The sequence below is a fragment of the Rhinatrema bivittatum genome, chromosome 6 (assembly GCF_901001135.1).
Source record: "Rhinatrema bivittatum chromosome 6, aRhiBiv1.1, whole genome shotgun sequence".
NCBI classification, from domain to species: domain Eukaryota; kingdom Metazoa; phylum Chordata; class Amphibia; order Gymnophiona; family Rhinatrematidae; genus Rhinatrema; species Rhinatrema bivittatum.
In genome coordinates this window covers 196,640,500-196,662,194 of record NC_042620.1, presented here as the reverse complement: position 1 = coordinate 196,662,194, position 21,695 = coordinate 196,640,500, and the positions used below count along the sequence as shown (strand labels likewise).

Genomic DNA, 21,695 nt, shown 5'->3' with positions numbered 1-21,695 from the left:
TGTGCGAAATGAGTGATGGACTAGGTTACGCTGAGGTTAAGGGTAAGCTTGTTGAAATAGCCATGTTTTGAGGGTTGTTTTTTTTTAAATTTCTCAGAGCATTGCTCCTGTCTAAGATCAGGAGGCATAGTATTCCAGGAGTGAGGGCCTGCAATGGATATGGCACATTCTTTTGTGGAGTGAAGGTGGGAAGGTTTCAGAGAAGGGGTGTATAGAGTGCCTTTATAAGAGGATCTGGTAGGTCTATTAGATGTGTGGAAATGAATGGAGTCATTCAACCAGTGCATGTTCTGGTTGTGAAGGGTTTTAAGTAAGACAGTGAGGGTTTTGTAGATTATGTGGTGGGAGATGGGAGCCAATGGAGATCTTTGAGGATGGGGGGGTAATGTGGTCAACTTTGCAAGAGTTAGCGAGTATTCTGGCAGCGGCGTTTTGGAGCATTTGAAGAGGTTTAATAGTGGCTTTGGGTAGACCAAGTAGTAGGGAGTTACAATAGTCTAATTTGGAGAGAATAGTGGATTGCAGGACAGTACGGAAATCATTAAGGTGGAGGAGCGGTCTTAGTTTTTTAAGGTATTAAGTTTAAAATAGCACTCTTTCATTGTCGAGGCAATAAATCTTTGAAAGTTGAGGCGATTATCTATAATGATGCCTAAGTCTCGTGCTTGCTGTGAGAAAGTAATGGTTTGTGGGAGGATAGTTAATAGGTTATACAGTGGTGAGATGATCAGCAGTTCTGTTTTGGAGGTGTTGAGGGCAAGATTAAGGCTGGTGAGGAGGGTATTGATCAAAGATAGAGCATTTTCCCAGGTTTTAAGGGTGATGCTAAAGAGTCAGTAATGGGATGAGAATTTGGACATCATCCGCATAAATGTAGAGAGCGATGTTAAGATCGGAGAGAAGTTGGCAGAGTGGCAGTACATAAATATTGAAGAGAGTGGAGGAGAGTGAGGATCCTTGGGGATATTTGATCTTGACAGTCCTTCTTCCTAAAGCCTGGCAAGGATACTACTTGATTTGTATGAAATTCTTATACTACCTTTGGTAGGAATAATGGGATCTGCCTAATGGTGACCTTTTCTCTGAAAAGGTCAGGTAAGTATCCCTACAAGATAATGCCTGTAACCCTATGATCCTTCTGGCCGAGCAAATAGCCACTAATATCACTGTTTTCAATGTATGTCCTTTATGAATGCTCTCTTCAGAGGCTTGAATGGTGCCCCTGTCAAGACTCTCAGGACTAGATTGATTGATTGATTTATTTATTTATTTATAACTTTTCTATACCGAAGTTCAAATAACAGAGTTAATTATCACTCCGGTTTACATTGCAAACCCACAATTTAGGTTACATTGCAAACCCACAATTTAGGTCCCACAGTGGGATTAGTGGCTTCACTGGTGGCCTAATCCAGAGTGCCTTTTCAGGAAGTGGACTACATCCAGATCCGACACTAAGGGGGCTCCTATATGCTGCCCTCTGTAGCATGTAATTGCAGACAACTGTTCCCGCAATGGGCTCACCGATAGCCCTTTATCTAGACTAGCCTGTAGAAATTGCAGAATAGCGGATACTTGAGCTTTTTGTGATTTTACCTTTCTCTTCCTGCACCACCCTTCATAGATTTTCCAAATTCTAATGTATATTAGAGAGGTGGAAATTTTTCTTGCCTTCAGTAAAGACGATATTACCTCTTCTGAATAACCTCTTCTTTTGAGTCTTTTCCTTTCAAGAGCTATACTGTAAGACGAAATTGTGCTGGATCCTCTATGAATTCTGGTCCTTGGTGCAGTAGATATTTTGTTTGATTGAATCTGATTGGTTCTTCTAACTTGAGCCTAATTAGGTCCACATACCATGGGCGTTTTGCCGAGTCTGGCCCTGGATGGACCACGATCCTTCTCACTAACTTTCCTATTATTAGCTAAGGAGGAAATACATACAGTAATGTGTTTCTGGGACATTTTTGTGTTAGCGTATTTATCCCCCTGGAACCCCATTCTCTTTTTTGGCTGAAAACCTCTTTTGCTTTGGTGTTCTTGTATTCGTCATTAGATTCCACTGGGGAAACCCCATTTGGTCACAATTTGGTTGAAGGCTTCTTCGGCCAGTTTCCATTCTCCTGGGTCTTGTATGGCAGCTTAGGAAGTTGGCTGGTAGGTTGAGTGCTTCTGCTATATGAGTGGCTGAGATCTCTCTTGCAGATGTATTTCCACCCATCTCATGAGGAGCTCAGTCTCCTGAGCTACTTGCAGGCTCCTTGTTCCTCTTTTTTATTTATTTTTTTAAACTTTTTGTTTAACTGTCAGGCAGAAGTTATGCAAAGAGTCTGGAATACAAACAGCTTCAATACAGAACTGGAATTGGATGAAATATTGCTAGATACATACACAAAAACATCCCCGAAAAACAAGCTTAAACAACGTACAGCTACATAGAGTAAAAGGCCCAATATGGACTCCCAGATAGGATCATATATTGAAGATTTGTTTCAATATGAAGGTTAGAGTCTCCACTAGTGCAGTATCCCTGAGTTGCTTGTGCAATGGATAAGCAAAGGGAGTGACTTTCATAGAGTAGCAATGGTAAATCTAGCGACATGCACCATCTGATTACACAGTTTATATTGTGTTTTACTAAGGTCATGCCTACCGTAAATCCCCAGTAGACAGAGTGAGGCTGTTAGGAGAATATTTTTAGGGAGGACCTTGGAGATCTTTACCTGTACCTCCCTCCAGAAAACCTTAGTATATGCACAGGACCACCACATATGAATATATGTACCAGCCTTCCATATCCCTGCTAATATGAACCTGAAGCTGAGGGGAAAAGCTATTGAACAAAGTGGGATGTCTATAAACTAAATGTAAAAGTTTGTACATCAACTCTGTCCTCTAGCAAAATATAGAATTCTTGAGACTCTATACCATATTAGTTTCCAAGCAGCCCAATCTAATTGCCACCCCAGATCAATGTTCTACTTCTTTGAGGGGTAAGGAAGTCTCCTGTTGAGTCCCAATGGCCTTATAGAGGACTGACACAACTTTCCTATGTAAGTCTTCATCCATCAGAGTTTTTTCAAATACTAAGGAAGCCTCTATACCCATCCACTTCTCTCCAGCTTTAAGGCCACCTCCTTCAGGTTGTTGTATATACTTGAGAGGAGGACTCGATCCCATAATCATCTTGAAGTTGGTCAAAGGGGATCCACCCATCTTCGTCCCAAAATTGTTCCAATTCCCACCAGGCCTTGCTTTCATTGTTAAAAGTGTGAACCAAAAGGCTTGGGTTACAATAAAGTAAAGATACAGGCAACAGGCCATCTCCAGGAATCTGCAAATATTTGCATACCTCTCTTCAGACTCACAGTATGTGGGCAAGAATGCAGTTTGATCTGGACATTCTATGGACCACAGCCGAAGTTTGAAGGAGGTGAAGCAGAGTAGCAAGATCAACCCATCAGCTGCCCTACTTTCTAATGACAACCACAACCATGTAGGGTCCCTTGCTAGCTAGCCCTTGAGACAACACGTATACCAGCCCAACAGTAGCCCTGTAGGTTGGGCAAGCCCATCCCAGCCTTGACCTTGGGGCAATATAGTATCGATAACCTGATCCTAGGTGCCTTATCTCCCCATATAAACTTGGAGAGGGAACTTTCCAAAACTGTAAAGAAACCTCTGGGCAGGGCACATGGCACGTGTTGAAAGAAATAACTCAGTCTAGGCAGGATATTCATTTTTAAGACTAATTTTTAAGAGGCTGCTCCACTCCCTGGGGTCATCCTTGTCCTCTTTGTCTGTTGATATAAGCTACTGCCATGGCCTTGTTTGTAAATATCCTGACTGTTTTCCCTTTACTTTGAAGAGGAAACTCTTTAATGAACACCTGATTGCCTGGGTCTCCAGGGGGTTCATGGAAATGATGCCTCCATATGGGACCAGCTCCATTTGCCCCTCACAAGGCATCCCCCAACTAGATCTGCTCACATATGTGATGATGGTAACAGAATGTGGGGGTTCCAAGTTTACTCCCTTGTTTAGATTGGCCATCACCAGCCACCATTTTAGACTTCTCTTGGACTGCTCTGTCATCGGTAATGTCTTGTCATACTCCTGACTTTGCAGGAGCCATCTCTTTTTTTTTCCTTTTAATTTAAATCTTTTATTAAACCATCAACAAAAGTACAGAACATATATCACATAACAATAAACTATATAGATAGAGACCTTCATTTTCGGATTATATTTTTTAAATTTTTCTTGGGAATTTATCAGGATTTATTATGGCATGAGCAAAAAACAGGAGAAAATCAGTGGAAAAATGTGACTCATTATGTTTCTGGGTAAATATCAGACTTTATTTTGGTGAACAGAAGCCAGGACAATAAAATAATATTGAGCAGATTCTCCCACTCATCAGCAACATCCCTATCTTTACCCCCATCTCCTGCCTAGTATGTCTCCTATCTCTCCACACATCCCCGAGAATCTCCCTCTTCCTCTCACATTGCAAAAGCATTCATCTTTACTAGTAGTGGCTCCAGGCTTCTCCTCTCTTCTTCAGCAGCATGTTTACTTAGGTTCCTGCACTCTGCAGCACTGCACTTTTGCTTTTTTTGTGGGGCCAGAGAACCTGCTGGGAGGTACTCTGGTGAGCATTGCACATTTCAAAAGTTGCATTGGCAGCACCAAGCAGCAGGCATCTGGCTGCCTGGGGGAGGGAGATGCAGGACTTGAAATGCCACATTAGTGGCACTGGTGGTGAGTACTGTCTCTGGTTGGGGACAGGATTTGAAATGCTGCAGGTGCTTTGGTCCATATTGGCTTCTAGCTGTTGCTGGAGGCCTTGAGACACTGCCTCTGCAACTCTGAAGCTGCTTTTTAATCAACCTAAAATTAGATTGAAAATCCATTTAGACTGAAAATGAAGGACCCTATGTATAGGTAAAGATTAAGCACAGGTAATATTAATGATTTATACAGTTTCATTATCTCCCCCAACAGAGTACCCCATTCCATTTCCTGCCTACTTTTTCACAATCCCCCATAGCTAATGATACCATTACTGGTATTAAAGTTGGTTTTCCATTTGTCACTTTGATGGATCTGGATTAAGTTATACACCCATCAAAAGTCCAGCTTAGTGAAGACTTGGGCACCCTGTAATCGATCGAAGAACTCTATGATCAAGGGTAGAGGTTTTTTTTATAGTGGTGGAGTTGAGGCCCCTATAGTCAATACAGGGGCATAGCGAGCTGAACTTCTTGGCCACAAAAAAGAAGCCCACTCCGGCAGATGAGGAGAAAGGACAAAGGAATCCTCGATCCAAATTCTCCTTGATATGCTTGCTCATGGCCTTAGTCTCCGGGGCTGATAGCAAGTAGACCCAACCTCTGGGTGGTACCTTGCCGGGAAGGAGCTCAATGGCACAATCAAAAGTCCAGTGTGGAGGCAAGTGTATGGCCTGTTTTTTTTTTAAGAAGACGTCCTGATATGCCACAGATTGTGGAGGAAACCCAAGCAGGGCAGTGGCAGCTGGATGGTGGAGAGACAAATGATGAAGCAGGAGGCCCTCCCAACGAGCCAAGTCTAGGGAGTCCCAGTCAATCACTGGCTGGTATTAGAGCCAGAGAAGGCCCAGGGTAATGGAGTTCACAGCACTGGGTATGACATAAAAGGAGATATCCTCTTTGTGGAGGTCACCTGTCTGCAGGATGAGCAGCCTGATCACTTCGGTAAAGCGACTTGGAAGTGGGTCCTTGTAGACTGATGTAATGATCACTGGTCATTCTAGAGGCATGGTAGTAATCCTGTGTTATCAGACCAATGCCTCATCTATGGAGTTCACGCATGCACCTAAGTCAAAGAAGGCCTCCATGGAGAGCTGGCAGTGTTCTGTGGAGATGGTGATAGGAACAAAGAGTTGGGGGGGAGACCAATGTATGGCCTAGAGTAACCTCCTTGGTCAACTCTAGGCACAAGAGTTTCTCAACTTCTCTGGACACTGCGACAACAGGTGACCCCCGTCCCACACAGTGCAGGAATAGGCTCTGCGGCTTTCTTTGGAGCCTTTCTTCCGAGGAGAGCCTGGCGTACCCCAGCTCTGTGGCTTTCACCTCTGGAACTGGCAACGGTAACAAAGGAACTTGAAAACGGGATCCAGAGGGATGGGATGTTGGATAGCCTTCGTCTCCTGGGTGTGTACCTGGAAATGCCGATCCAGCCAGTTGGCTAGTGAGAACAGGTCATCCAAAGTGGTGGGGAACACCTGACCAGTAAGCTTGTGTTTGATCCTGCTGGCGAGGCCTTGCCAGAAGATGGCAGTGAGGCTGTCTTTGCCCCATTGCAACTCAGAGGCAAGGGTTTTGAATTGGATCGCATATTCCCCAACAGTACACGACCCCTGCTGAATTCTTAGAAGTTCCGTGGTCATGGAAGAGGCTTGGCCTGGTTCCTTGAACATGAGGCAGATCTGGCAGAGGAAGTCTGGAAGATTCTGGAGCAGAGGTCATCTTGCTCCCACAAGGAAGAAGCACAGGTGAGCACCGTACCTTCAAGCAGGGAGCGAATGTAGGTGAGCTTGGTTCTGTCGCTGGGGAATAGAGCCGCCTGTAGCTTAAAGTGCATGCGGCATTGCTTAATAAAACCATGGCACTCCTTGGGTTCACCATGGTAGAGTGAAGGAGGCGGAAGCTGCAGACCTGGTTTGGGTGGAGATGGTGGCCTGAGTGGAGGAGGACTCATTGGGGATGGTGCCTGAGCCACCACCAGAGCATCCATGCGAACAGCCAGTTTCTTGAGAAGCCCCGTGACCTGATTAGACACCCTGCTGTTGCTGGGTACGTTGCACCAGATATGGGATGGCCTGGAGAGAACTGAGGTCCGCTGAGTCCATGGCCTCAGCATTCTGTAATGCTTGGTGGGGAAGTGGACCCCTTGTGCTGAGGGGTGGTTGGCACTGTCTAGTGAGCAAGCCCACTAGGCCCAGGTGTTGCCCTGTAGTGACATTAGTTGGAGCTTCGCCTATACTTGCCCCGTTCCCCTCAGGTTGAGCCCCTGGGTTTCGGGGACCAGCAGAACTTAGATGATTCCCTAGGGCCAGGCAGAGGCAAAAATCCAAGGCAGGTGGCAGTCAACATAAACCGTGGACAGGTTAGGAGTCGACAGGTAGCAGGCAGCGAGAACAAAGAATGGGCTGCCAGAAGTCGGAGCAGGCAAGACAAGGTCAAGCCCGAAGCGAAGGGTCAGGTCCAGGCAGCAGTCAAGGGAGGTCTGAAGCCAAGTCAGGTCAAGTCCAGGAACTCAAGCTGAATGGACAGGAAGACAAGGTCAGACAGGCAAGGACTAACAAGCACAGATGGACAAGGGAAGAGACATGAATAAAGTTAGACATGAGCACAGAAAAGGCAGGAGACAATACAGAATAGCAACACGCATTGGGACACGAAGACACCAGGGCCTTGTTGCTAAGACATCGAGGTACTGTCCTGGCGCAGGCTAATTAGGCAGGAGCTAGTGACATCATCAAAAGGTGCCATGGGTACTTTCCTGCCGTGGCCCCTTTAAGAGCCAGCATGCTGGGCGCACATGAGCCTTAGGAGGAGGTCTGAGAGCGTTCCGATGACGTCCTTGCTGCGGGTGAGGCCTGGTCATTGGCGGTGTTTGCCATGAGAGGAATTTGCTGGTGTTCGGGGTGGGTGAGGTGGCTCACTGGGCTGACCCATGAGCAAACGATTGTAAAGTTTTCATCCTGGAATGATTTCCCCTCCTCAGATTCCTTTTCATTTTGGGATGATTTCTTCTCCGGTACTTCCAGGACTGCATACTGGAACTTCTGCTCAAGGGAAGTTTGAGTTGGGGTGCAAGGTCTAGTGGCTGTAGTAATCTGGGTCCAGCTATTGTCTTGTGATCCAGTTTCACCTTCAGTTTTCCATCTTTTGACACCTCAGGCATTTCATTGATATAATCTTCGTTCTTTTTGAGTCTTCTCAGCTTTGCCATCACCTTTCTCAGTTCAGCTATCTATTGTCTGAGGGAGTCAGTCCGCAGACAGCTTTTACACTGAACAGGTTCCTCACTGTGGATCAGGATATCCATCTAGATAGCAGCAGAAGAAGTAATAGTGGTGACAGCTTTCATGATACAATGTTTCCTGGCCATCCTTCAGCTGTTAGGATATTCTGGTACCTGTTGAAAAAAAATGAGAAAATCCTACTACCAAAGGCCCTATCTTTCCCTCAGCTGCCTTGCAAGTAAAATTCGCTAGCCTATGAAATCTAAATTTGACCTCCACACACAAAATCCCTGGTTGTATTCCTGTTGCTTGCTCTCTTGTTGCTTTCAAGTATGAAGTGATTTTTCTTATTCTTTCAGAGTATTATATATATATTTGCGCATATGTGAGGTGTATAGTTTGGTATGGATCCTTTTGTAGAATCTTGTTGCTTAGGGTAATTCAGACCAGCTAAAATAGTTACTACAAGATCTAATGAGATGCTACTAATTGAGCTGCCCCTGAAATTAACTTAATTTTAATGTTCTGTTTGCAGATGACAAAAATTTTACCTACATCACTTACTTACTCTCCCCTTCCTGGTACAAAGCAGTATTTTCCCCCAACCAATGTCAAGTAATTCTTCCTAATTTGTTTTCCTATTATCTATAATTGATCAACTAACTATGTTTTTCAGTTTTAGTCATGGTTAATTTTGTACTTATTTGTGTGAGGCTACTAATTGTTTACTATTATGCAAAATTTAGTTTAATACTTTATATATTGCTATTCCTTTAAAAACATCAACATGGTATACTTTAAAATAAAAAATTGGTTACATATATATATTTACCAAACTGCTAAATGGGCAGCACTCTACCAGATTTGAATGAGGGTTTATTTTGCACTTATTTGTTCAAAGTACTAGCTGGTTCCTATTGTATTACAGTTTTTTAATATTAATTTTCTCCCTGCCTCCTAATTGGGCAATAGTCTATTTTTGAGAAAGGAATGGGTGGGCAAAACAACAAGGAAACATCTCTATCATACTTCCAAACAGAAAAAATATAGTTCAAAGCACAATCAGTTAAGCAAAACCCCTAAGCCCCTTTTTCAGTTGTGAATAATGGCTCTAAGAACATAAGAACATGCCATACTGGGTCAGACCAAGGGTCCATCAAGCCCAGCATCCTGTTTCCAACAGTGGCCAATCCAGGCCACAGGAACCTGGCAAGTACCCCAAAACTAAGTCTATTCCATGTTACTGTTGCTAGTAATAGCAGTGGCTATTTTCTAAGTCAGCTTAATTAATAGCAGGTAATGGACTTCTCCTCAAAGAACTTATCCAATCCTTTTTTAAACACAGCCTCACTAACTGCACTAACCACATCCTCTGGCAACAAATTCCAGAGTTTAATTGTGCGTTGAGTGAAAAAGAACTTTCTCCAATTAGTTTTAAATGTGCCACATGCTAACTTCATGGCGTGCCCCCTAGTCTTTCTATTATCCAAAAGAGTAAATAAGCGATTCACATCTACCGTTCTAGACCTCTCATGATTTTAAACACCTCTATCATATCCCCCCTCAGCCGTCTCTTCTCCAAGCTGAAAAGTCCTAACCTCTGATGTGACATCTGAAGAATATTGTTATATGGAGAGAGGCAGTGGAGGGTAAATAATTTCATGGAAACAAGGAGTACCTCACCAAGTGAAAAAGAGCTGGTGAGAATCTCTTTATAAGAAACGGACAGCACGTCACTGATCATGTAAGAATCAACTGGTACAATATAGTATATCCTGTTGACTCTGCCAGTATGTTTCATGCCAGTTTTTTAAATTATCCCCTTTCTTAGCGTCCAGTCAGATGAATCCAGAACAAGTGTGTTATGCACCTCTACCAGCAGATGGAGAATGGAGTAAGCTGACGTCACAGTATATATATACCCCTGCAGTGGTCTTAGCCCACCAGTAATCTCCATCTCCAGCAGATGGTGTACATGCATCTCCCCAGTGAGGGTTGCTTCATTTTAAGAAAGAATTCAGGAAATATGTTCACTCTACTCTCCTGTGGTGATACCAAATGGACCCTCCCCCAGTTGAGAATTCCTGAGGTGATTTCCGTGGTCCCTCAGATGAGTGCCTTGATCCAGTAGTTGGTTTTCAGTCGGCGTGGACTTAGCTGCTTGAGCAGCTGAAAGGCAGTGAGTGCGGGAAGCCAAGCACATGCACTCTCCCCCCGCAGACGGAGACAGTCTCTGTACTCAGCCAGGTGCTGCTGAGTTTTGATAAGTTTTCAAAAAAACCCCAAAACATATAAACTTACAGAGACTTGGAGGGAGTTTTTTTTTGTTATGCATGGCTCCCTCTGCCATCAGTTTCTGTGCTCGCACGCCAATCCAACATTCATCCTACTTCATGGGAGGTCGAGGGAAATGGGCAGCCTGGTGGGTTGAGCAGTCTCCTCAGGCTAGCCCAGCTGCAAGGCTTTTCATTGCACATCGTGTGGTAGGCTGCAACAGCTTTTTGCACACTAAGACTGCCCTCTACAGCATTGTTGGTCTGGTGTGTGCATCTAGCTGTGCGTCCAGGTTGTGTGCTCTGTTTTTGGGCGCAAATCGGACTTGTAGTCTGTGCACCCACATTAAGCACCATTTGCCTATGTGTACAAGTAGTGCTGGGCGCTTAAGCTCTTGTGCGCTTAATGTTTTTGGCTGCCTAGGTTAAGCACCTACGTGCGCGCCCTTAAGTTTTGGATGCATAATTTTTGAGTGCCTAGTTCAGCACATAAAAAAAAGAAACTAGCTAAACGCACACCTCCGGCTGCTGCTCTGTACACTGTTAGCCATAATGGCTTCTGTACCTAAGAAGACTATGCATATTTCTCTTTGCAGGTTTGTGCCAGCACTATTTTTAGGCTCAGGGAAAATTGTCTTCCTCTGATTTCACTAAGCCTAGTTCTTTCCAGCCGGATGTAGGTTTGGGTAAAGACGACTTAAGTGGGGCGCCTGATTTTGGACCCCCCCAACTGGTTTTTCAGCAGGGGAAGGTAGCTAAGTGAGTACTCCTCAGGTTCCTCCTAGTCTGGATACCTCTACTCCTTCATGGGTAGAATTTTTCCAGGGGTTGCAATCCTTATCTTCCGGCGCAATCCTCGGCCATGTGCAGTGTTCCTCGGGCAGAGGCACAGGTAGTAACCTTGCCTGGACTTTCTAGTCAGTGCCAGAGTACTCATAGAGCAATAGCGGAACCTCTGGATGTAGTTCCGGAAGGCACAGATGATAACACCGATCTCGTCTCTCTTGCAGAGGGTGAAGTTCCCCCCCAGATTAGAACAGTCTATGTTACGGTTCTTTCATAGAGATGAACAGCCAGCTCTGATTTCCCAGACCTTGAAAATGCTTGGAGTTCCTGGGTCTGATTCAGTGTCTGAGCCGAAGAGAGATTCCATTTTGGTTTCTTTGCGTAAAGCCTCTTGTTTTTTTCCATGTGATGGAGGCCATTCATGAATCGATTGTTCTTGAGTGGGGCACCCCAGAGGCTCATTTCAAAGGGGGTTGGATTTTTTGGAAGGTCTGCACCCTCTGGATACAGTGGTAAGAGAATGCCTACATTTTCCCAAGGTAGATGCACTTGTGTGTAGTCTCCAAGCGAACCTCTATTCTCATGGAAGGAAGAGCGGCCTTGAAGAATGCTCATGATAAAAAGATTGAGACTATCCTTAAGCAAGCATTTGAAGCTGTAGCAATGACCTTGCAGATGTTTCTTGTTGTTCCTTAGTGGCTCACTCTCTTGTTTGCTTCTCTCCCAGGACTCTGGGGTAATTCCAGGGCAGTTATGGAACCAGCTGCTGCCTTTTTGTCAGATGCGGGATGTGATTTGGTCTGCCCTTCAGCCAGAGGGTTGGCTTTGATAGTAGCAGCCAGGCATCAATTATGGTTGAGAAATTGGTCAGCCGATGCAACCTCCAAAGCTAATCACAACAGCTTGCCCTTTTACGACTCGCCTTTGTTTGGTAGTAAGTTGAAGAAACTGGCCAGTAAGTGGGGCGGATCTCTGGTTCCTTGTTTGCCGGAAGGTAAGAAGTAGGCGCAATGCTCCCTTGACAGGAGAGGTCATGCTAAAGGATCCATGTTTTTTTGGCCATATAGAGGAGCGACCTTTCAGAGGACTAGACCCTTTGGTAGGTCTCAGTCCTTTCGTCCCCGACAACCCAGAAGAGACGCAGGCTCAGGTAGTGGAACCTCCCAATGAAGTTTTGTCGACCCACCCCCGGGAACAGGAGATGGGGAGATGCCTCTCTCTCTTTTATCAGAGGTGGGTTGAAATCACATTGGATCAGTAATACGAGAAAGATATGTGATGGAGTTTCGTAGTGTTCCTCGGGACATATTCATGGAGTCTCCCTGCCACTCCACGCAGGAGAAGAATTTTCGCATGGAAACTTTGCGCTCGGTGAAAATGGCCATGCAGTCAGAGGAATTTCTGACCTCTCTGGATTCTCATTTCCATCCAACTATAACATCAATACTTCCTGCAGTTCGCAGTTCTGGGCCGCCACCTTCGGTTTTGGCACTTCCCTGTGGTCTGGCCACTGCTCCCAGAACCTTTTCCAAGGTAATTGTGGTAGTAGTGGCAGAGTTGAAACAGAATGGAAGCCTAGTACATATGTATTTGAATAACTGGCTGATTCGCACCTGGTTACTGAAGGAGAGCCACCTGATGGCTTGCAAGGTGATTTTCCTGTTGCAGGAGCTCGGCTAGGTGGTGAACCTAGCCAAGAGCAGCCTTCAGCCTACTCAGTCGCTGGAATACCTGCGAGTTTGGTTCAACACAAAGCAGGACAAGATGTTTCTGCCAGAAGCTTGAATTCAGAAGTTGCTAGCTCACCTCTGTCTGTTGAACTCTCTGTGCCCAACCATATGGTCTTACTTGCAGATCCTTGGCTTAATGGTGGTGACTCTGGAAGTGGTACCATAGGTGAGGACACAAATGCGCCCTCTTCAGCGCTCGCTGCCTTCTTGGTGGACTCTGGAGTTTCAGGACTGTTCAATTTGGCTCTACCTGTTGATGGAGGTCTTCTCTCGTCTGCAGTGGTGACTGCAGACAGATCATCTACAGAAGGGAGTTTCCCTGTCCCCACCGGACTGGCTAGAGCTGACAACAGATGCAAGTCTCCTTGATTGGGGAGCTCACTGTCAGGAGCTGACAGCGAAGGGTGCTGGAGTGCAGAAAAGTCTCTCTGGCACATCGATTGTCTGGAAGCCAGAGTGGGTCTGGTGGGCATGTTTATAGTTCGGAGGTACTCTTCCTCATTTGGCCAAGATCCTGCTCTGTTTGGAATTTTTGCAGGATGGCTTGAATAAAGGTTTGGTCTTTAATTCCTTAAAGGAATAAGTAGCGGCTCTCGTGTTTCAGGGGTCAGGTGAATGGAGGTTCCTTGTCGGCTCATCCTTATGTAACCCGTTTCCTGAAAGAAGTGAAACATATTCTTCCTTCCTTGCAGTTTCCAGTACCCTTATGGAGTCTGAATTTGGACTTGGATTTCTTAGCGGGACCTATGTTTAGAGGTAGCCTGTCCTTGTGGTTACTGACCTTGAAAAAGGTGTTTCTTGTGGCAATTTGTTCTGTGTGGAGAGTTTTCGAGCTGCAGGCTTTGACTTGCTGGGTGCCCTTCCTCCTGGTGACTCCAAGGGCGATACAGTTGCATACTGTTCCTTCCTTTTTACCGAAGGTGGGCACTGAGTTTCACTTGAATCTGTCCATCTTTCTGCTGTCCCTTGCCAGAGAGGAAGCCGCAGAGGAATATTGCCTGTTGCGACCCCTGGATGTTAAGAGACATATCATCCGGTATCTGGAGGTTACTGAGTGTTGTGTCAGTCAGTTCCTGACGCCCTCTCTCCGCCCTCCTTACCTCTTTGGCGCCTCCCTCTTTGACTGCGGGAAGATTGGCTGCCGTGGCGTCCTGCCGAAGTTCTCCGGCGTCCCTGGACCAGCTAGACGCTGCAACCCTCCATGTTTCCTGGAGGCCTAGGGGCGCGCGCATGGCACGGCCCGGCCCCAGTTGAAGTACTGGCGATGACGCGAACCTCAGGGGCATCCCCCTGAGATGACGTCACCTGCGACGGATATATAAGGTCTTAGAATTTGCTAACAGGGCGAGTTAGCAAGGAATGGAACAGACTCGCTTTGGATTCCAAGCTACTCTGCCTCCTCATACTTACCAGGGGTACCCACTCCTCGGGGGCCTCGCTCTCTCCTTTTGTTTTTCAGGTGACAGTCTGGAATTGGTTGTTATATGGACTCAAACTGCCTGTCTTACGCTCTGAGAACAATTGAAACACTTTAAAAAAATTCCTTAAAAAACAGGAGTTTTTTAAATAATCACAGCGCACATTTCATATAAAATTAAAAAAATATTAAGGACGGAGGTGGATTGTTCATGATTAAAACACTTGATACATTACAAGGAAGTAATGTCATGAGAACATTTATGAAATGTTCCACCTTCTCCTTTAAAAATTTATGTGCTGAAAAAATCTTTCTTTTCAAAAACTAGTTTAAGACATTCTAGAGTAAAAGCTTATTGCAATAATAAATAAGAATTCACAAGAAAATAATTTCAATAACATCTATACTGGATATATTGTGAAGTTGGGAGTGTTTGTTAATTAATATTCCAGAAGAAATTAGAGGTGCTGGGGATTTTATTTATTTATTTATTTTTAGCAGTGAATGATGACATAGACTTAATTGGCATCTCAGAGACATGGTGGAAGGAGGACAACCAATGGGACAGTGCTATACCGGGGTACAAATTATATCACAGTGACAAAGAGGAGCACCCAGGAGGCGGTGTAGCGCTTTATGTCCGGGATAGCATAGAGTCCAACAGGATAAACATCCTGCATGAGACTAAATGCATAATTGAATCTTTATGGGTAAAAATCCCTTGTGTGTCAGGGAAGACTATAGTGATAGGAGTATACTACCGTCAAGATGGTGAAACGGACAGTGAAATTCTAAGAGAAATTAGGGAAGCTAACCAAATTGGTAGTGCGGTAATAATGGGAGATTTCAATTACCCCAATATTGACTGGGTAAATGTATCATCGGTACTTGCTAGAGATATCAAGTTCCTGGATGGAATAAATTACATTTTTATGGAGCAATTGGTTCAGGAACCGACAACAGAGGGAACAATTTTAGATCTAATTCTCAGTGGAGCACAGGATTTGGTGAGAGAGGTAACAGTGGTGGGGCCGCTTGGCAATAGTAATAATATGATCAAATTTGAATTAATGACTGGAAGGGGTCAGTAAGCAAATCCAAGGCTATCGTGCTAAACTTTCAAAAGGGAAACTTTGATAAAATGAGAAAAATAGTTAGAAAAAAACTGAAAGGAACAGCTACAAAGGTAAAAAGTGTGCAAGAGGCGTGGTCATTGTTTAAAAAATACCATCCTAGAAGCACAGTCCAGATGTATTCCACATATTAAGAAAGGTGGAAAGAAGGCAAAACTAGTACCGATTAGGTTAAAAGGGGAGGTGAAAGAAGCTATTTTAGCCAAAAGATCATCATTCAAAAATTGGAAGAAGGATCCAACTGAAGAAAATAGGATAATGCATAAGTGTTGACAAGTTAAATGTAAGACATTGATAAGACAGGCTAAGAAAGAATTTGAAAAGAAGTTGGCCGTAGAGGCAAAAACTCACAGTAAAAACTTTCAAAAATATATCCGAAGCAGAAAGCCTGTGAGGGAGTCAGTTGGACCGTTAGATGATCGAGGGGTTAAAGGGGCACTTAAAGAAGATAAGGCCATTGCAGAAAGATTAAATGATTTCTTTGCTTCGATGTTTACTGAAGAGGATGTTGGGGAGGTACCTGTGGTGGAGAAGGTTTTCGTGGGTAATGATTCAGATGGACTGAACCAAATCACGCTGAACCTTGAAGATGTGGTAGGCCTGATTGACAAACTGAAGAGTAGTAAATCACCTGGCTGGATGGTATACACTCCAGAGTTCTGAAGGAACTCAAAAATGAAATTTCTGATCTATTAGTTAAAATTTGTAACCTATCATTAAAATCATCCATTGTACCTGAAGACTGGAAGATAGCTAATGTAACCCCAATATTTAAAAAGGGTTCCAGGGGCGATCCAGGAAACTACTGACCGGTTAGCCTGACGTCAGTGCCAGGAAAAATAGTGGATAGAGTTCGAAATATCAGAATCACAGAACATTTAGAAAGACATGGTTTAATGGAACAAAGTCAGCATGGCTTTACCCTTCACTTTTTTGAAGGAGTTAATAAACATGTGGATATAGGTGAACTGGTAGATGTAGTGTACTTGTATTTTAAGAAAGCATTTGACAAAGTTCCTCATGAGAGGCTTCTAGGAAAAGTAAAAAGTCATGGGATAGGTGGCGATGTCCTTTCGTGGATTACAAACTGGCTAAAAGACAGGAAACAGAGAGTAGGATTAAATGGACAATTTTCTCAGTGGAAGGGAGTGGGCAGTGGTGTGCCTCAGGGATCTGTATTGGGACCCTTCCTTTTCAATATATTTATAAATGATCTGGAAAGAAATACAAGTGAGGTAATCAAGTTTGCAGATGATACAAAATTGTTCAAAGTAGTTAAATTACAAGCAGATTGTGCTAAATTGCAGGAGGACCTTATGAGATTGGAAAATTGGTCATCGAAATGGCAGATGAAATTTAATGTGGATAAGTGCAAGGTGATGCATATAGGGAAAAATAACCTATGCTATAGTTACACAATTGTAGGTTCCATATTAGGAGCTACCACCCAAGAAAGAGATCTAGGCGTCATAGTGGATAACACATTGAAATCGTCAGTTCAGTGTGCTCGGCAGTCAAAAAAGCAAACAAAGTTGGGAATTATTAGAAAGAGAATGGTGAATAAAACAGAAAATGTCATAATGCCTCTGTATCGCTCCATGGTGAGACCGCACCTTAAATACTGTGAACAATTCTGGTGCCGCATCTCAAAAAAGATATAGTTGTGATGGAGAAAGGTACAGAGAAGGGCTACCAAAATGATAAGGCGAATGGAACAGCTCCCCTATGAGGAAAGACTAAAGAGGTTAGGACTTTTTAGCTTGGAGAAGAGATGGCTGAGGGGGGATATGATAGAGGTGTTTGAAATCATGAGAGGTCTAGAACGGGTAGATGTGAATCGGTTATTTACTCTTTCAGATAATAGAAAGACTAGGGGGCACGCCATGAAGTTAGCATGTGGCACATTTAAAACTAATCGGAGAAAGTTCTTTTTCACTCAATGCACAATTAAACTCTGGAATTTGTTGCCAGAGGATGTGGTTAGGGCAGTTAGTGTAGCTGTGTTTAAAAAAGGATTGAATAAGTTCTTGGAGGAGAAGTCAATTACCTGCTATTAATTAAGTTGACTTAGAAAATAGCCACTGCTATTACTAGCAACAGTACGGCAACATGGATTAGCCTTAGTTTTTGGGTACTTGCCAGGTTCTTATGGCCTGGATTGGCCACTGTTGGAAACAGGATGTTGGGCTTGATGGACCCTTGCTCTGACCCAGTATGGCATGTTCTTATGTTTTTATGTCCTGTATAAGTAAAATATATTTACATTTCCATGTGTGAGATTCCAGATTACAGCACTACCTTTTTATATTGTGTAGTGAACCAGTTTGGCTGTAAGATACTGAGGTCTGGTCATGTCTAATCTGTTTTCTATATTTGTAAAGCTTAAATACCAAGTATCGAGTGCTAAAGATAACTGTGCATACTGACCTTTTATTTATTTATTTCATTTATATTCCACTTTTCAGGCACACATCAAAGCAAATTATATTCAGGGTATTTCCCTGTCCCCAGTGGGCTAACAATCTAAGTTTCGTACCTGAGGCAACAGAGGGCTCAATAGCATATGTTTATTTCTTAGCTATATCTTCCAGAGATCCATATGAGAACCATAGAGTTTTGGGAACAAAATTAGCTTTTTCTTCTTATTAATCTTTTCAAATGTTTCTTTGAACCCCACTTTTTGGCTATAATAAGATTTATGATATCCATTCCAAACTATAAGGGTTATAACGATGCATCTTGCTTTCATGATTTTGAAATTTGTTGTTTGTTTACTTATTTAATTTATCTTATTACCAACTTGATCTTCACAAAATGCTCCAAGCAAGGATAATAATAGGAACCTCACTGGGTTCCCAATAATGTTTTTTCCCAAGACTAATTTTATCATCATTTGGGGAGCCACAATTTTGTGAGTCCCTTTTCTCTTTTGGGTTTATGAAATGTGCTGAACTTGACAGTATTATAAACTGACGTCTTCCATTTATCTACAGTACAGATATAGCTCTTGCAGCTTGCTCTCACTGCCTATGAATGAGCCTTACCCTGGCCCCTAAGTGTAAGAGAACAGTTCATTCTCCATATCTGTACAGCCTTTGATCTGCTGAGATTGTCAGCATTATTGTCAGTAATAAATTGTGAGTGTGGTTTTAATGACGACATTGCTGACAATCTCAACAGAGCAGGCAAGGACTGTCATTTAGGGTTTTTTTGTGATCAAGATAGTCTGCCCCACTGAGATTTGTAGCAGGGATGCTCTGTAGCATGCTGAAAAGTGTCCTTGGTTGGTATGTGACTTAAGTTTGCTTTCAGAAACATCTCAAATTCTGTGTTTTGTTTTGATTTCTTTCTTTTTGGTATCCCATTCTTGTGTAGTTGTCTGCCAGCCTTTCCGGAGGTCCATGTACTACAGAAAACTGATAACCTCCAGAAACACAGTGTTATTCTTTATCAGTGCTACTAAAAAGTGTTACCTTGGTCCTAGCTTATCTAGTACCCCACCCATTTGTTTCAGAAAAGAAATAATACTTACTTGAGTTCTTGGAAGATAATAAGAGCCCTGTTGGGAGATTTCTGACTTTGTACACAGATGCAGTGTCAGGTGCCAGAAAAAGAGGACTGAAACTGTGGGAAAAATAAATGACTGAACAGCTGTATGTGATAAAATGTGTTTACGTACCTTTAATAATGCTGTTTTGTACTGTGTTTTGCAGGAAGCCTATACCAAAGTGGGAGCTATTTCATCAGAAAGGTGTGCTGCAAACAAGTGACACTTTACCAGTTCTACAGCTGGAAGTAAAACCAGGCCAAACATTCAGACACCATAATTCTGGACAGTGAAGCCACATGTGTGACATTAGTAATGGGTGTTACACTTCTTTTCCATAGAACGTTTGGAATTCTGCTTTCTTTTAACTCTCAGAATCTGTGATGATAAAAAGGACTGGATTATCACTACTCTCTATCTGGATCATTTATGAGTCCTAACAGGTTGCTGGAGACTCATCTTGTATAAGAGTGATGATGGAGGCACTGGAAGTTGATGACATCAGTCCAGCCCTGGAGGTCACTGAAGATTTCTTCAGTACCTTTGATTCTAAAGTGGGAGAGACTGGACAGCAAGCAGAACGTTTTGGTATCCAAGAGGTCCCAGAACTGGTAGGACAAGAAGTTTTGAATGAAATGACAAGGCATGGGGATCTAAGAAATGTCAGCTCTCTGGGCAAAAGCAACATTACCTGGGAAGGATGTAACAATAGCTTCTTGGATACCAAAACCCAAAATGCTATCTCAGCCAAAGAATTTATAGGTCAAAGGAAGATGTTCCCAGGTCATCTGTCTTGGGCACAAGAAGAAGAGCCCTCTGCCTTCAGTATATTTAATATATGTCAGCGTAGGAGGGACAGACCTCAGTCCGTAAATGATACGCTAATACGCACTGAGGAAACCTCGAACTTTAAACCGGGGCATAATCGGTCACGTTCTGATATCAGTCGTATAGATTGGGGGGCGGTCTTTAAACCTGCTCCATTGCAGCGGTCCTCTAGTCAGGGAATACGTTGTCCCAGCCCACCTTCTTCACCTTCATCAAACAAGGAACTGGATGTCCCTACAGATGCGGAAGGAAACACTGGTATGTGCTTTGTTTTGTTGCTTCACTATTTTTTATTTGAAAAGGCACAGCAAAGTGGGTCATACTGGTTTTATGGTAAAGGTTTAGGTATATTTCAGGGCTTATATTAAAGTTGGTTGTCTTCACCTATCTGATATACATTGTGTGAGGTCACCAGGAAATTACTGAAAGTTTAATTAAAATTGCATATATTTATTCAGCTTTGTTTCTTTATGTATATATCTTTATTAATTTTTTCTTTAAAGACCATCCATTACAGGCCATGAAAACAGAGGCAGCCATGATATAATAGTCTCTGCGAGATACAACGACAAACATGGTATTAAACACTACCAAACACTTAGACATAATACTTGTCCTGAACAAATGAACTTAACAGCAGTGTCAGCCTTGTCTGCAAGCATATTAATCGTATATTCTCACATGAACAAGCAACAAACATATCTGCCATGGTCTCCCCACCCTCTTCCATCCCTTCCCTCAGCAGTACATGTACCTGTACCTAAATCTACCATTTGTAGCTTTGTTTCTTTAGAAATTCCTCAGCAATTGTTTTGCTCTAATGGTAGAAATGCTCTTTTCTTCATTATTGTGGGTGGTAGGATAGGTGTGTGTAGCTATTTGTTTAATGGGATTAATAGTTTGAGGCTTGTTTCCAAATCTGGTCTCTGAGTTGCCAAACTTTTATTTCTCAGACTAGTCACAGTAATATGCATGAAATATTTGCATACGTTAAGAACCAGCTTCATCTGCATATTTTGGGTACTTGGAAAACTAAACCTGTTTACTGAATCATGAGGACTGGCTTTGGAAGCAACTTTCATATTCTAAAGAAGTTTATCTCCTGTTTCAGTACTTTAGAGCACTGCTTTAATTACAGATATGATCTTTTACCTATATGCGGGTAAACTTATCCTGAATGTGTGTAAATTTACCCCCAGTAAGCAGAAGCGTTTATGGAAGTGGGGTTGATGGAATTTGCACTAATATGCATCCTTTTGAATTTTCAAAAGTATATATTTTTAGTTATGTGCAAAAGTTTAGGCACGCCTAGTCAAACTGTATATTTCAGTGAATCTCTTAGTGAACAGAAGCTACACAACCTCTACATGGTACAAAATTAAATGTCATCCTTATGTAATTTTTAATGCAAAATTACTATTTTATTTTTTGCTGATTTTAATAGATTTTAAATAACAAAACAGTGAATATGGCATGCACAAAATGCAGTACTTGTAACACCTCCTTTGACAGGAATAACAGCTTCCAAGCGTTTACTGTTACCTGCTAAGAGTTTTTCTATTCTCCCTTGACAAGCAGTGCTGAATTAGCCATGACACATGGCTGATGTCATCTGACGGCATGGAACGGACTCTTCTTTTTAGCTGAATAGAGGTTTTTTTTACTCTACTGAGCATGTGCGGGAGTATTTGCGCAAGCATTACTTTGTGTGCCTTGTATGCTCTCTCTTTCAACCATTTTTTGATTCATTGCTAAGTTTTCTCTAAATCTTTCTGAGAAGAAACCCACAGCGGGTTCATAGACCATGAACAGGCCCAGCAGTCTGCTCCTCCTTTCGAGTGCTAAGTCAAGTGAGGGCTCCTCTTTGCAGTATCCCCCTCTGACAACTTCCATTTGGGTTGAGTAAAGCATTGTAGTGCTGGGCATCAAAGCCTGAGGACTCTGTGTTGTGTTTCTAGGCCTCA

At 43.1% G+C, this 21,695-nt stretch overlaps 1 protein-coding gene across 1 annotated transcript in view; it reads left to right on the top strand.

The window, feature by feature from the left end:
• Nucleotides 1–21,695, top strand: part of PLEKHM3 (pleckstrin homology domain containing M3) — a 444,523-nt gene that overhangs the window by 34,790 nt on the left and 388,038 nt on the right. Inside the window, exon 2 of the mRNA XM_029606371.1 lies at nucleotides 19,070–19,989. Coding sequence (XP_029462231.1) covers nucleotides 19,377–19,989 — 613 coding nt within the window. The 5' untranslated portion in view covers nucleotides 19,070–19,376. The remainder of the gene's footprint in view (nucleotides 1–19,069; nucleotides 19,990–21,695) is intronic.